This window comes from Equus przewalskii, chromosome 1, assembly GCF_037783145.1.
Source record: "Equus przewalskii isolate Varuska chromosome 1, EquPr2, whole genome shotgun sequence".
NCBI classification, from domain to species: domain Eukaryota; kingdom Metazoa; phylum Chordata; class Mammalia; order Perissodactyla; family Equidae; genus Equus; species Equus przewalskii.
The window spans coordinates 121,678,946-121,696,032 of NC_091831.1; the positions used below are offsets into that span (position 1 = coordinate 121,678,946).

At 35.0% G+C, this 17,087-nt stretch overlaps 1 protein-coding gene across 36 annotated transcripts in view; it reads left to right on the forward strand.

Moving 5' to 3' along the window:
* Nucleotides 1–17,087, forward strand: part of MYO9A (myosin IXA) — a 290,205-nt gene that overhangs the window by 211,790 nt on the left and 61,328 nt on the right. For all 36 annotated transcript variants that reach the window (XR_011527256.1, XR_011527254.1, XM_070576153.1 and 33 more), the window contains 6 exons: nt 1,671–1,783; nt 5,382–5,524; nt 8,117–8,340; nt 8,788–8,904; nt 10,486–10,674; nt 11,900–11,947. Coding sequence is in view for 34 of the 36 variants with exons in the window: in XM_070576153.1 (XP_070432254.1) it covers nt 1,671–1,783; nt 5,382–5,524; nt 8,117–8,340; nt 8,788–8,904; nt 10,486–10,674; nt 11,900–11,947 (834 nt within the window). In the remaining 2 variants the exon portion in view is untranslated. The remainder of the gene's footprint in view (nt 1–1,670; nt 1,784–5,381; nt 5,525–8,116; nt 8,341–8,787; nt 8,905–10,485; nt 10,675–11,899; nt 11,948–17,087) is intronic.

The window sequence follows — 17,087 nt, forward strand, 5'->3', positions numbered from 1 at the left end:
GTTATATTCCAGAGCTTTCTTCTGGAAGCAATTTGGTCCTTTTAGGTCTTCCTTTTGAGATTTCTTAGACTGAATGCATTGAATACCAGAAATTTGCTAAAAGAATAGATTTCAGGTAGTCTTATCACCAAAAAACAAAAAGAAATGTAGCTATGTGAGGATATGATATGTTAATTAGCTTGACTGCCATAATCATTTTACTCTTTATATGTAAATCAAATCATCATGTTATACACCTTAAATATGTACATTTTTAATAAATAAAGATTTGTTAAGTTCAAACAGAGCAGTACTTAGTCTAGGGCTCATTATTCTTGACTATTGAGGCAAAATCCTTTGTGTACATTGCCTGGTACCCTGGGAATCATAAGGTTATGTACTCTGACTCATGGGCACAGACACTCATACTGACCTTTTGTGAGTGCTGGGCACTATTATCTTTAATCCTTTCTAGTGGTCCTTTCCCTCATCTTGGGTAGTTGTCTGACACAGAAGTGTTGATTAGTTGTCAGCTAAATACTCAATGGGGCCTCTCTGAAGATCTCTAAAGTTCCTTCTTTATGTATCTCTCCCCTCTCCAGTACTCTGTCTTTTGGTCTCTAGTCACTCTGGTTTCTCTGTACCTTCAGCTTCATGTGTTCAACTCAGAGAATCTGCCGAGGTTCACCTGGATTCCCCTTCTCTGTGTCACAGCCTGGAAACTGTCTCAAGGCACTAAACTGGGGCAGTTGTAGGACTCACTTCATTTGTTTCCCATCTCTCAGGGATAACTATCCATCATCTTCATAGCTGCTGTTTTGTATTATTTTGTCTGGGTGGTTGTTTGGTTTTGGTTTTGGTTTTGGTTCTTTTAGGCAGGACTGTAAAAAAAAGTCCCTGTTACTCCATCCTGGCCAGAAGCAGAAGTCTGTTCTTTAAATTTTGACAACTCAAAATGTTTTCTGTTTCTGTTGATAAGGCCATAGTCAAGCAGACCAAAAGGCTAAAGAGAAGAAATTATAACTATAGAAAAACAAAATATTAGGAAATGAGTTGAATAAGTAGTGAGAAATTCTCTCCTCCAAATGGGATTGTCTTTAAAGGGGCAGATTTTAAACAAATGGAACAAGAATTGACAATTGAAATTCAGGTCCCAGTTTGGTAGCCATGTAAGTTGTTTATAATTTAGACAATTAGTGGTGATAATATCTTTTATTCTTTGGTCCCTTGGTTTTTCTTATCTTCCTGTGTTCTGGCTTCTTTAAATCCTTGACTGGATACAGTAAGACTCTATAATTGAAAGTTAAGCCATAAAAGTAATCATCACCTTTTAGGGACAAATAAAAGGAGGTATGAACGACTATACTTAGCTTTCTAGATTTATCAGATCCTGGATCTTTTGTCTGTTTCTTTAGGTAGTTTTGACTTTTTTCTTACCTTTCTACTTGATATTCTTTGTTAAATTGTCCAAAAACATGATCTGGTAGATCCTATCAAGTCTCTTTACTTTAGGAAATTAATAGAGTTTTTAGTAGGTTCTTTTATTTCAGTGAATCTCTGAATAATGTGAATGTACTTTTGTATATTTTTAATAGGTGTAATTCTCAAATAATCTATAACCTGAGTTTTAATTACAGTGCTATGATGTAGTTACTTGGTTTTAAAGTTGTTCATGTATGTGATTATTACAGACATCACAGCGATTTTCTTCGGTTGATGAAGAAGCAAAGCTTCATAAGACTATGTCTCAAGGAGAGATTACAAAGTTGGCAGTGAGACAGAAGGCTTCAGATTTGGATATAAGGTATAAAATATACACTGAGAGTTAATAAGGGTAATATAATTTTGTTTACTACTAACTGTAGTTAAACACTGAACCTCTTTTTAAAAGCATAATTGATAGAATAGCTAGTTTTGAAATCTGTCTATTTTTCAACAAATATTAAGTACCTACTGTGTGACAGGCACATAATGGTTCAGAGATATAAATATATATAAAGAGCTGTATCTTTCTATATGTTTAGTAGTGTGATTTCGGCAGTCATTAAATCATTATATGACTTGTGATTTTTTTTGTTGTAAAAGAAAAGAGAACAGATGAGATTGAAAATATTTTCCAGTTTTGGACTTGGATTCTGTTCTAAACTAAGTGTTTTACAAATGGAATTGGAAAGGACTTTCAGGAAACAATTCTGTTCTCTTTAGAAGAGTATATGGAATTTTTACTAGTCAAGTAAATATCTTTGTCCCTTATGGTGTTATACAAGGCATTTGGGCCCTCACCGAACACCTGAAGATCACATTGAAATCTATATGGTTCATAACCCTATTAAAGACCACTTTCTCAATGACTGTAGAGGCATCATCCAAAGTAACCCAAATCCAGAGCAGATTATGCTGGAGATCAAATTTTGGGAAACAAGATATAACATAGTTGGAAGAACATACAGCTAGAGATAGCAGATTAAATATGTAAATTTAATTTCCACTCCCTTCACTAAAATTGCTCAAATTACAAAACCTATACAGGACAAACAACAACAAAAAAACAACAGGAGACAATAATAATAAAATTGTGGAATCCAAAAAGTAAGTAGACAAATTTTAAATGTCTTAATAGGCAGGAGAAAGCTGAATTGTAAATCAGCTGGGTAAAGCTAAGAAAGAACATCCAACTGACTGACCTTCCCCAGTGCTAGCAGAAAATAGGAGATTCATTCTCTGGAAAGGATAAAACAGAACGTCTCTGCACTTGAAGGATGTCAGATACAGTTGAGGACTAGGATACATATTTGCCACAGGAGGATTTAATGAATGTTTACATACTGAATGTTAAGATTCCTCAGCTTTTTTCCTCTACTCAACTTCCACATTTCACATGCCCTTTAAGCAGATGGTTCAAAGAGTCTTTGGGGCTTTTGTCCAACCCTCAAGGAAAGAGCTAGAGATATTGGCATCAGGGTCATCCCTAAAAAATGGACCAGCCAGATAACTGTACAAGGAAGACCATGGTTTGGAAGCCCCACCAACACACATTAGAGCTTCCAAATACCTTTCTTTTTAATCCTACTTTTTATCACATTTGAGGAAACATTTTATATGAAAGAAACTAAAAGTAATGGATAAAATACAACTTGGAAGAAATAAACTATGCAGAGGAAAGAAAACTTCAAGACAGTCAAATACACTATCAACAGACTTTTGCATAAATAAATATAACTGCATCTGTGAAACCAAACAGAATGCACGAAAGACAAACATTCATAAAGAGCTTTTGAAAATTAAAAATATGATAGCATAAAAAAACAACCAGGAGAGTTAGAAAGAAACTTGAAGACGTATCTCAGAAAGTTGAAGACAAAGACAAAAAGACAAAGAGATGGAAGAGACAAGAAAAGATAAGAAAATTAGAGGAGCAGTTCAAGAAATCCAGTGACCCGCTATAGGAGCTCTGGAAAGATAGAGAACAAAGTAAATGGAGAGGAGCAAATCATTAATAAAGTAATTCAAGTAAATTTCACAGAACTGAAGGACATGAGTTTCTAGATTGAAAGGGCCCACCGAGTGCCCAACATATGGATGAAAACAGACCCATACCAAAAGACATGTCATTATAACATAATAAAGACAAAAGCAATCTCCATTATGGTAAAAGTAGCTTTTCAAATGATAGTTGTACAGCAAACACTGAGAGAAACTATGCCAGATTGGAGCAGGTTGGAAGGTTCTGGGAGAGATTTCGTCAAGAACATGAAACTGATGGAGTACTACATTTGAACATGTTGAAAGGAAATATATACAAACGAGGAAACACTTGGAGGTGAATTGTATGTAGAAAAGTGAGCAAATGTAAAAACATTTATTAACTCTTGAAAAAAAATGGGTTATGCACATGCCTCAGTTGTGAATATTATTTACATAATAAAAATAATAATTACTAAAAGAAAATACTGTATATTGATCTAACTAAAGTTACTATATGATTCAATTGGGGACACGTCTCTGTTTGTGGACAGTGTAGAACAGGAGTGATAGAACATGCTTAATCATTAACTGTGGTCACAAGTATGATAGCAATATAAGTATGGTGAGTCTTAAAAGAATCATAAATCAATTCAAAAGAGTTGCCTCCAGGGAGCAGAAAAGGAATGAGAATGGCAGAAGGATGCTGTCATTTGTAATCAGGCTTGTAAAACAATTTCTCTTTACACTCTGGATGTGTAAGTTTAATAATAAGCTTTAGGAAAAAAAGGAACAAAGGAAAAAAGAACATGGGCTTCAAAACCAGATAGACCTGACTTTAACTGCTGGTTCCATCAGCCCTCTGAGCCTCAGTTTGCTCATATGTCAAGTAAGGATAATACCTCTTTATCATGGTAGTTGTGAAAATTAGGCATATCAAATGAGGCATAGTGCCTGGCTCCTAGTAGATGCTCAAAAATTTTTTTTGATTGCCTAAGTGAACATACAAAGGAACAAACAAATTAATGTATAAATAAGCCTCCTAGTATGGAGTTAGGATACATGCTATATGGTCAATGAATGTAAGCTGTTGTTAGTATCTCAAGGTATTTCCTTGATCTATGTGACGGGAGAGAGTTTATAAGCACTAAGAATGAGGTGATATACATAGTAAGCGTGATTCTCAACTTTGTCACTCACTGGTTATGTAACCTTGGGAAAGTTACCTAATGTTTATTTAAGCCTCCAGTTTTTCACCTGTAAAATGGTTATAGTAGTTTGAAAGTAAACTTCTCGTTGCAATTAAGTAAGGTAATCCTGTGTAAGCACTTGTGCCCGGAGCAAGATAACGCGAATAAGTGGTGGCTTTTGTTAATGTTGATAACTCGTGAAAATAAAATAGTGACATTAAGACCTTTCTTATACAATGGTAAGTGGAAAGGTTTAAAATTGTATCTGCATCATGATTGCAGTGGTGTAAAAATGGGCATGCTTATATGCATAACGATTGGAAGGAAATTACCAAAAAAAAAGTAAACTAATGTGTTTACAGTAATGGGATATCAGTGATTTCTTTGTAAGTATTTTCTTTGTTAAGTTGTCCATATACTAAATCCAAGCTGGAAGGAGGACAAGAATGAAAAGATATCAGATCAGAAATCAGAAAACCTAAGTTGGAATCCAGTTCCACTGCTTTGTAGCTGTTTTGTGTTAGGGAATTATTTAACATCTCTGAGTCTTATTAGTTCTATGTTCAAGGTGAGGAAAGTAACCTGCCAGATGTTTAGATGTTAAATTGAAGATTAAATATGGTTAAACTTAAGTGTGAAGTTTAAATGAACTAATACAGATGAAAGATCTTTATATAGCTTAAAGTAATGTACAAATATTGTTACTGGGACATGCTGATTTACATTTTTACCTTTATTTTTTAAAAATAGACCTCAGAGAGCTAAGATGAGATTCTGGGCCAAAGGGAAACAAGGGGAGAAGAAGACTACTAGAGTGAAACCTGCCACCCAGTCGGAGGTTTTGGCACTCTTTGCTGGCTCAGAGATGATTCCAGCTCATCAGTTTCCAGAGGGTAAAAATGGACAGAGGGTGGAGATTGTCTTCGTAATTTCTGTTTACTTTTTCTGAATGTTTACTGTTCCTCTAGTATTCATAATGGTAGTCCTGTTGGCTAGATGTTCTAAGGAGATAAGACCAGGATTGTTAAATTCTTCCTTAACTAAAAGATAATTATAAAATTACATTGTACCTATAAAAGAAGTTCCAAGGAAATGTGGCACAAAACAGTGAAACAACTTCAAGAATGGTTATGAATCTTCAGTTAGCCTCAGTTTTCTAAAGTGTAAAAATTTAGCCATCACTCATTCACTTAACAAATATGTATTATTAGTAGCAATTAATAAGATAACAGCAGCTAATACTTGGGTGCTTACTACATACAAGGCACTGTACTAAGCGTGTTGTATGTATTAACTCAGTTGATCCTCACAGCAATTTTTTGAGGTTGGTATGGTTATTATTCCCAATTTATAGATGAGAAAACTGAGGCACAGAGAAGTTATTTGCTTCTACATGTATAGTAATTGTCAGAGGTGACATTCAAATCCAGGCAGTCCAGCTCCAGAGTCCACATTATTAAGTACCTGCTATATGTCAATGTCTGGGACTTTATAATGGTAGCTGTTATTTTGACTTTTTGGGCATCAGTCATAACACATATGAAACACGTAACACATATCAGTCAACAGTCTGTTGAGAAAATTGGCCTTTCTAAATGCCAGAATCACTAACTTTCTAAAGATTCCAATAATCCCCGCATTAGAAGATTAGTTCCCAAGCCCTTTGCTAAAGTATGTAAGAGAGTTTTTACTTACTCTGTAATAATGCCAGTCATCTTCACCAGGGACATACATCAAAGGGGAGTATGTGGTAATGAGTGGGTGAAATACTAGTATTGGATAAAACAGAAAGAGGTCCAAGGAAGAAAGTTATTATCTCTTACCAAAAGATAGAACAGACCCAGTTAAAATAAGTAAACAAAACTTCTCATGTCTAAGATAAGATAGAGGGACAAGGAGGAAAGATCATCAAGCTTCATATAGAAATGGAGGAGTCAGAATGGAGGCACCTGTATGTCAGAGATAAAAATGGTAGAGATGTAGTTAGAGCCCTGTTTTTGTGTCTTGTAGCTTTGCTCCTATTAGTTGACAAACTGGTATGGATAAAAACAATAATAAATTAAATGAATACTACAAGTTTAGTTTGGAAAATTTGGAATTTCTTACCATTACATTACTAAGAGGATCAATTTCTTGTATCTTACCTGGTTTACAGTAATAATTCTAAAATTTTCATTTTCCACTGCTAATTCCCAAGAAGGAAGTGTAAAGCTCTTTAGTTGAAGCATATATTATGACAGACTTCATTGTGTATTTGCTTCATAAGGATACATGTATAAAAATTAAGACTGTAGCTTTTTATTTATCTTTGGGTAGAAATCCATTAACGTAGCCTTTGTTTTTAATGGTGAAATAGGATTATAAACAGTTTCTTACTAACCATTATTTCTTTTAAGAAAGATATTGACTTTGCTAAATGAAATAATTACATACTTATATATCTAGGTTATATAATGGAATTAAAATCAGTTGATACCAATTTGAATTTACTTGTATCTTGTATCTTTATAATTTTTATTCTGGTACCGTTTCTGAGATTGAGTCTGTCTCACCTCCTGGGGTGGCATTTAGCGTGTAGGAGGCTACTTCATGATCGGCATTAGCTTTTAGATGGAGTGAGGATATACCATTGGACAGACGATAAGGTGAATGCATGTGGGGGAAACAAACAGATAAGTGAAACGAGAAGGGGCCAGCATTCTCATCAAGCCCCAGGTAGGGCTTTGGTAAATCCGGTGTAGTGCTGATTGTAATGGGCAATTTAAATCTAATTTCTCTGGTATAAACAATTGCAGAAAAAATTTGCTGTGCTTTCCAATATTGCATACAAAGCTAGTTCATTCCAGGAATTCTTTGAGAAATTCAGACAGTTATTTGGAAGATGTATAAGAAAATCCTGAATACTAAGGATACCCAAGCAGAAGTGAGCCAGTTGAGTTACCTGGCTCCCTAAACAGGTAACCAGATAACCAGATGTTATCTCTGAAGCATTTATGGCTTCAGATCCTAGTCAAGAAATAATAATAATCATCAAACTTCACTGGTTGTTGAACTTGTATATAGCTAGATGTTTTTTCAAACAGATATAATAAAGCTGTGACTGGATTAACAATCAGCACTTAACATGCTAGGGTGATTGTGTACTCTTCTTTCTTTTCTCTGGAACTGAGGTCTTTGGGATCCATGCTTCGGTTCTACAAGACTCTTCCATCTAGATTTTCAGTATCAGACCTCAGCTCCTTGGGAGACACGATAGCATTTCCTGTTGAAAAGTTGTAGTTCTTAAATATATTTTCTGTCCAAATGTGCAATCTGGAGTTACTGCCTAAATGCCTGACCTCAAACATTAGTGTTACTTTGCTTTTCAGATATTGATGTATGTTTCCTTCAGTGACTTTCTAAAGGAACTTAAACTTAAAAAGAAGAATGTGGAGATTTCAATATTTATACTAAATTTTTTTTTGATACTCTATCTTGAATTGTAGAATTAGCTCAGTATCACCCAACTCCTCCTTTGAGTCCAGAATTGCCTGGAAGTTGCCGGAAGGAGTTCAAAGAGAATAAAGAGCCTTCTCCAAAGGCAAAGCGCAAGCGAAGTGTGAAGATCAGCAGCGTGGCTTTGGAGTCTATGCAATGGCAAAATGACTCTGTTCAGATCATAGCAAGTGCCAGTGATTTAAAAAGCATGGATGAGTTTCTTCTGAAAAAGGTACACTTTGCGTGCTGAGTTAGGCCCCTGAGCAGCTTTGACTATGGAATACTGGTATATATCACGATATGTCCCCTGGAGATCAAAGTTTATAATATGCTTCAGTAAGTTAAATGGTCTGTTCTCTACCAGAAAGGTACAAATAATAGGATATGCATTAGTCAGACTGGGTAGACAGGATTTAAGGTTTTGGGCTTTACTGTTAACTTCCATTTTGCTATGATGGTAGCAGAACTATAGAATCATAGAATGTTAGAAGAGACCTTAGAAATCATCTAGTAGTGATAAAACTTTGGCTATCTAGTTATGCTTTTACCTGGGTCCCATAATAGCAGTGGCTTGCACTTTTAGGACAGTCATTGTTGAAGAAACAATATGTGACCACTGTTACATTCACCTCTTTTTAATTAGTTGATTGTGTACAAAAATTCTTTCTATGGTCCCCAGATGAATGACCTAGATAATGAAGACAGCAAGAAAGACACACTAGTAGATGTTGTGTTTAAAAAAGCCCTAAAAGAATTTCGGCAGAATATCTTCAGCTTTTATTCATCTGCGTTGGCGGTAAGTTGGACTGTGTTAGGAGATATTCAGTAGTTCAACATATGAGAAATTTGGCAATGCCATAGAATATAATACAGAGGCCATGTGCAACTAGAGGTTTTTCTGGTTCCTTGTTTTTGTTTTAGGTAGGGAAAATCGTACTGACTGACCTCAGATTGATAACTTCCTTGAGTTTCCTTGAGTAGTTTTGTTTTCCCTCTCATGGATATATTTGCATCTTCGTAAGATATTGAATTCAAATTACTATGGGTATGATTCTGTTTCACCCAGTGGCTCTCTACTATTTTGACTCCTCATAATCCTTTTAGCTGTAGCTCTAGCTTCTAATTCTCACATGTGTGGAATTAGTATACATGTTTTCCCAGTGGAATTAGAACTGTTTATGTTCACTGATTTCTGTATATCAGTTTATATCACTTTCAGATTTACCTTATACTTTCATATGATATTGATTGTATTTTAGAAAATTTATTTTTGATGCTAAAGTATATAGTAATTAGTGCTTTGATCTATAGAATCTTTATTAGTATCTATGAATGGTCATATTCTATAAAATAATTTGTATTTAATTGGTTTTTCTTTGTTCAATCTATAATCCATTGTGAAAAGAGAAATCAGACGGATTTTCTTGTATATCCTCTATTTTTTCTTTCCCAGTATAAGATTTTTTGCGTTTTAAAAACAGGAACTACATAGTCTGAGAGAACAGGAATTTCAAGACCATAATAAAGTGGTAACCAGGCTATGACAAATGACTAGGTTTGAGGAGGGACAAGGTTGGCCATATTTGTCTAATCCTGCCCAATACTTATGCTCATCTCTTTCTCTACGTCATACTTGGATTTCCTGGCGTAGAGACTCAGGCTTGTTGGATGCTTCAGTACACTTTGAATCACGTAAGAGCCAGCAGTAAGAAACAGAGCTTAATAGTGGTTTTTTAACCCTGCATCAAAAAAGTTCAACTTCTAATTCTGAGAAGGTGAAAGAGATATAAACTCTAAATGTATATAACACTTTTTGGTCACTTAAAGACTTTTTTTTCTCTTATAAAGATTTCAGACCTTATTTGGATAAGTTAAAAGGAATTCCCTGTAGATTTCTTTGCAATTAATTAGGTGTCATTCTGGATCTGTCACTCTTCTTTGGAAAAATAAAATAAAGGTTGCCTAATGTGTCATTAGGCAAGGATTCAAGTATTGACTCTTTCAATTTTAGAGTGGAACTGTCTAAACAAGGTTCATTCCTGGGGAGATAGAGAAGAAGGATGCAAATAATCTTTATAGCTAAATATAGTTAAAAAACCAGACTTATGGGAGAAATTCCCAGGAGTTTCTTAAATTATCACATTGTTTAAACTGTTAAGTATTTTACTACAATTTAGCAGGTTTTATTCTTCAGATGTTCCACAGTAGAGTGGGAATTTACAAGTACCACATGACCTCATGGGCATGTCCATTAGAAAGTATATTAGGATCCTAATCTTTATTCTGAACTACCCAATCTTTTATATTTTGAATCAGTCTTCTATATTTAAAGAATTTCTTCATAAAAACCTTACATTTCTTCTCCTATTCTTACTAGATAGATGATGGGAAAAGCATACGGTATAAAGATCTCTACGCACTATTTGAACAGATTCTGGAAAAGACCATGAGGCTTGAGCAGCGTGATTGGAATGAATCTCCAGTCAGAGTTTGGGTCAACACTTTTAAAGTGTTTTTAGATGAATATATGAATGAATTCAAGACTTTGGATTGTATACCCACAAAGGTAAGTATGATATATTTTGACTTGTAAAAGGATTCAATTATGAATTCTTCTTAAGAATCTGGGACATCTGATATTTGAGAAAGATATTCGAGTAAACATGTCAACTTAGTACTATTTTAGATCCAACAAACTCCATTCTCTAAGTTCATCAGACCATGTTATCTAAACCTTCTGCAATTAATACATTTTTCACAGAGTTAAAATGTTGTGCCCTCAGCTTTGATAGAGGTCAATACATGAATTTCCTTTTGAAAAACAGTGGTTAAAGATGTGATTAATTGTATCATCTAGTGGCCTTTATGTAAGGACCCACAAATTATATTTCTCCTTGAATTAGGTTTTAGGAATATATGTGTTTCTGGAACTCTATATAACAGTAATAATAACCTTTATTCCTTGCGTGCCAGGAATTGTCCTAGGTGTTTGATATTTAATTCTTGCTTCAGCCCTATTATATAACTATTAGTATGAAACCTGTATTACGGAAGAGGTAGCAGGCTTATATAAAGTTGTTAATGGGTTTCCTTTCAGTACCCCAGCTGAAATAATTAGGTATCCAATTATTAGATAGCAGGAATACTATTAATCTTTTCTATTAATTATGTCCCATTTTATTGTCACTTATTCTAGTTTGTGTGTTTAGATTTACATACCATCTTAAATCATTTTTGAAGTAGTCAGAAATAAATAAACCCTTGAAAGTTCTTCTGTTCTAGATTTAAGTTAAACTCTTTGTTAGGCAGAAGAAGATTCTTACCACGTATATACTGCCTTTGTTTATAATTTTAAAAGGTTAGGTTTAGATTATTTTATACCATTGCTATCAGGAAATGTCATATGTAAAAGAGCTTTTCCGTGTCTGAAACGATACCTTTTTATATTTAGCTTTGGGATGGAGAGTTTTCTAGAGCCAAAATATGGAAAATGCAATCTTTAAAATTAATCATCTAATCAATGATTAAAATAGTCATTATGGTATGGCTTCTGGACAGAAGTGAGGCTTAAGAAGACAATAATCTCTAAAGTATCCTTCCATTCTGTTGCTTTTATGAGCACTGTGTTTTACTAAACTTTAAAGTTTTCTCACATTTGCCTTGCTAGCACTGTACATTTCCTCTTGCTGCTTACTCTATTATCTGTTGAGCAAAAATCTCAGCATTTGCCAAGAAGCAAGAAAGTATGGTAGTCTTTATTTCACGATTTCTGTATTTCTCTCTCCCACTAGGTGCCAAAAACAGAAAGAAAGAAAAGAAGGAAAAAAGAAACTGATTTAGTAAGTTACAGTCTGTTTTTTATATTATAAAAAAAAGTGATTTTTAGACAAGCAGTCTGAAGTGTATCATACAGTAGTTCTCTGGATATATTTAGGAATAAGTTTATCCAATGCCTAGGGGGTAATCATTTATGCCTTTACAAGAATTTAGAATGACAAATGTGTCTTCAATTCTGTGACTTGACTTGTTATCAATGGTGGCTTCCTAAAATGGCAGAAAACTGAAAATGTTTATTCATGAAAGTAGAGATATGATCCGTTTTTAGAAGTTGGGGTGGGGAAGGAGCTTTTTAGGAACTTTCCTTCCATTCTAAAGTAAATGAGGACTATTTAGGATTTTACAAACATAAGTACTTCTAATTCAAAAGACATTCCCAAGACATTTGAGCATATTTTACCATTGTTCATGTTCTTGTCTATAGTATTATATATCTCTGTTTCGAACTTTATGATAATCTTTATAATTACAAGGATGAATTAAGCCCTAGAGGAGTTCATAATCTACTAGTGAAGGCAGGCATTTAAAAAATCCTTACTGTCAGGTATGATAAATATTATAGTAGAGATAACACGAAGTGCTGTTGAAATACAGAAAGGGAGAATGAAGGAACGCTTTACAGATGAAAAGATATTTCTGTTAATTCTTGACAAGTGAATAGTAGTTTAGACAGGCAGTATCTAGTGAAGGGAAAAGAGTATATCCAAAGGCACATGAGTGAAAAACCTGGCATGTTGAGCCAGTAGCTTTGATTGGCTCAAGTATTGTATGTTTTTATGGGGGTAGCTAGAAAAGGAGGCAGGAGTCTAGTCAACACTACCTTCAAAACATATCTAATATCTGACCATTTCACACCACCTCTACTGCATTACAACAGTCCAGTACACTATGTGTAGTCTCATAATTGGTCTGCCTTCTTATACCTTTCTCTCCCCTTACAGTTCTCTACATAGTAGCCTACTAACCATTTAAAAACAAAAATCAGCTCATGTCCCCCTCCTCTACTCAGAACTCTCTGGTGATTTCCATTGTTACTCAGAATAAAACCCAGAATTCTTACCATGCCTACAAGACTCGACATGATCTTGATCTTGACTACCTCTCTAAGCTTCATTTCGTACCACTCTCTCTGTTCCCTCTGCTTATCAGCTTCATTTGCTGCCACCACTTCCTCCTCTCTCCCCTTTTCGTTTCCCCTCTTGTCTTCCTCACTTCCCCTGAAAATGTTAAGCTTTAGGGCCTACAGTCCTGGATTCACCCCTTCCAATGACAAATTCTAATTCAAGGGTATTTATTGTCAACCTTGCTAATAAATCAGGATTATAAATCTTCCCCTCTCACTTGGAAACCATATTCTGAAGTCTTTTAGATCATTGCTTGTAGCTTTTCACTGTCTGTGTTAAAAGCATGATCTGAGCCTTTTAACGTGATCTACCTTTTGAAAAGTTCTTCCTTTTCACAGGTACAGAATCCCGAAAGTAGTATATAGCTTGGCTTACTTTTGTTTTCCAAAGGAGAATTGAGAAACCTTAGACAACTTTATCTATGTGTCTCAGTGTCCTCGTGTGTAAAATAGGAATAATGCCACCCACCACTAAGAATTTTTATAAAGAGTAAATGAGATTGTATATGAAGGAAAGGGTAGGGAAGGTGGAGGGCCCGTTATTTACAGGTAGCGTTTAAGTACTTTATACACTTTAAGTCTTACAAGAGTAGTCTTTTTCATGTCTATATGCAAAAGAACCATACCTCAGGATAAAAATGAGCAAAGCAAATAACATTCAAAAAAAGACAATTCATTTATCCAACAACTGGTATATTTCAGGGACTGTGATAAAGTGCAGGTCATAGAAAGAAATGACAAGTGCATAAATAAATGTTTATAATTGTTAGGAGTCAAAAGAAAATGAAACAAATCGTGAATTTCTACTTTGTTCATAAAGGGACAAAGCTCAAAATAAATTAATTACCTAGTTTGGAAGGATATATAAATATGAATTTTTTCAGTATTGCAAATACAAGGGTAATTTGCATAACCTTCTTGGAGAAGATACTCTAACAATGGTGTATTAAAAGGCTTAAAAATATTAAAACAGGAGCCGGCCCCGTGGCCGAGTGGTTAAGTTCATGCTCTCTGCTTTGGTGGCCCAGGGTTTCGCTGGTTCAGATCCTGGGTGCTGACTTGGGACCACTCATCAGGCCATGATGTGGCTTCGTCCCACATACCACAACTAGAAGGACCCACAACTAAAATATACAACTATGTACTGGGGAGGTTGGGGAGAAAAAGCAGAAAAAAAACACAAAACAATCTATGAGTCCACACTGATATAAACAAGTTCTTTTTAAAGAGTATTTCTTTTTCTAACAGAGAATAAGTCTATATCATTCAAACTTTTTTTTAAATGTGCAGGTACTGAGAAGTCTAACTGCCTTTTTCTTCCTCTAGTGATGTATATTTTTATTAGTTTCTTGTTTATCTTCCCAATGTTTCTTTATCCAGTATAAGAAATACGACAAATGCTTATTTTCTGTGCTTTCTCACACAAAATTTAGCATGTTATATAATAACGCCATAATACTCTTTTGTGCCTTTCTTTTATTGTTGAACAGTGTATTCAGGAGATCCCTCTATAACTCTGGTAGACAAAATCCTAAAGAAGTGCCCCTCCAGGTTCTTGTCCCTTGGTTATTCAGTCAACACTAATCTACGTACTGTTGTAAAGGGACTTTTCAGATGGAATTAAGGTTGCTAATCACCTCACTTTAACATAAGGAGTTTATCCTGGATTATGCAGAGGAGCCCAATATACTCATATAGGCTTTTAAAAGCAGAAGAGGAAGTCAGAAGTCAGAGAGATGTAGTTGAAGAAGATGCACAAGAAATTGGTAGAAGGAGAAAGAGAAATTTGAAGCATGAGAAGGACACAGTTTGTTACTGGCTCTGAAGGTGGAGAAAGGGGGACTGGTAGCCGTGGAATGTGAGTGGCCTTTAGAAACTGAGTACAACCACTAGCCAACAGCCAGATAGGAAACAAGACTTTGGTCCTACAACCGCATGTAACTGAATTCTGCCAATAACCTGAATGAGATTAGAAACAGGTTATTCCCCAAAGGTTCCAGAGAAGCAAATAGCTCTGACAATAACTGCATTTAGCCTTGTGAGACTTGAGTTTGACTTCTGGCCTACACAACTGTGAGGTAATAAACGGGTGTTATTGTAAGCTGCTAAGTTTATGGTAATTTGTTACAGCAGCAATAGAAAACTAATACGATAGATGTGCCTAGAAATCTGTTTTATAGCTGTCTCATATTCCTTGCTGGACCATTGGGTTGTTTCTAGTCTTCTGCTGTTACAAACAATAATGACACAATGAATTACCATGTTTGTGTGCATGTGTGTAAGAGAGTGGGGGGTGGTTATTCCTAGAATTCGAATTACTGGGTCTTAAGTAAAGTGCATTTGTTATTTTGATAAATATTGCCTCATTTCCCTGTAGAGGTAATCACAGTTGTCTTTTGACCTGTCTTTTAATGTTATTTGCTATATAGATTTTTACTTTTATAAAATTAAATTTACCAATCTTTTCTTCCATAACTTCTGAATTTTGAGTAATAGTTAGACTTTCCCTCACCTAAAGGTTATAAAGACATTCTCAACTTTTTTCTTCTAATACTTTAATGGTCACAGTTTTTATGTCTAAATTCTGATCTTTACGGAGTTTATCCTAGTCTATAGTATAAGATAGCAATCTAATTTTACCTCTTTGCAGTCCAACATCATTTATTTAAAAGTCCATCTTTACCCATCTACTTTGAGATGTCACCCTTTTTACATTCTAAATTTCCCTTTATGCTTGGATCTTTTTATCCTGTTCCATTAGTTGATCTTAACCACTTTAATTGTTGAGCTTTTATTATGCATAATAATTGGCAGGGCTAAGTCTTCCTTAATTACTTTTCTTTTTCAGAACTTGTCTGGCTATTCTTACTTATTTTTCCGTATGAACTTTGAGTTCAATTATCTACTTTGAGGGGGAAAAGTCTTATTAGTACTTTTACTTATCAGGTTACCTTATATTTCTAAATTAACAGAGAGAAGTGACGTATTTATGATTTTGAATTTTTTCATCTGTTCAGCAGTATTTTTCTGTCCTTCAAGAGGGTTTTAAAGTTTTTCATATGTAGGTTTTTATTATTTAATGTTGCATATATTACTGGGTATTTTATCTCACAAAGATAATCACTATAGTTAACAGCATGGTGTATTTCCTTCTATACTTTATCTGTACTTATATAAACTCTTTAATTTAGTGATTTTCAAAGTGTAATCTGCAGGGGTTTCTGGGATACTTTCAGGGATTTTGCAAGACCAAAACTATTTTCATAATAACAGTGACATTAGTTTCCTTTTTTACTGAGTTGACACAGAAGCAATCATAGGTAAAACTGCTGACAACTTAGCAGAAAGCAGTTGCTCCAGATGGGAATAGGAAGTATGCAGTAGCTGCATATGATGATTGACTCAAAAAAAATCACTTGTACAATTGAATTGTAAGCTGATCTAGCTGTTTTAAAAGCTGTGACAAAATTCATATAACATAAAATCAACCATTTAAAGTAAACAATTTAGTGGGTTTTAGTATGTTTATTATGTTGGGCAACTATCACCACTATATGATTCCAGAACATTTTCATCACACCCCAAAAAGAGTCCATCCTCATTAAGGAGTCACTCCCCATTCTCCCGTCCCCCAGCCCTGACAACCACTAATCTACTTTCTGTCTCTATAGGTTTGCCTGTTATGGACACTGATTAAAAAAAAGTCATATGGGGGGGCCGGCCCGGTGGTGCAGTGGTTAAGTTCACGTGTTCTGCTTCAGCGGCCCAGGGTTCACTGGTTCAGATCCTGGATGTGGACCTACGCACCGCTTGGCAAGCCATGCTGTTGCAGGCATCCCACATATAAAGTAGAGGAAGATGGGCGTGGATATTAGCTCAGGACCAGTCTTCCTCAGCAAAAAAGAGGAGGATTGGTGGAAGGTGTTAGCTCAGGGCTAATCTTCCTCAAAAAAAAAAACTTAAAAAGGAAAAACGTCATATGGGGCCAGCCCTGTGGCTGAGTGATTAACTTTGCATGC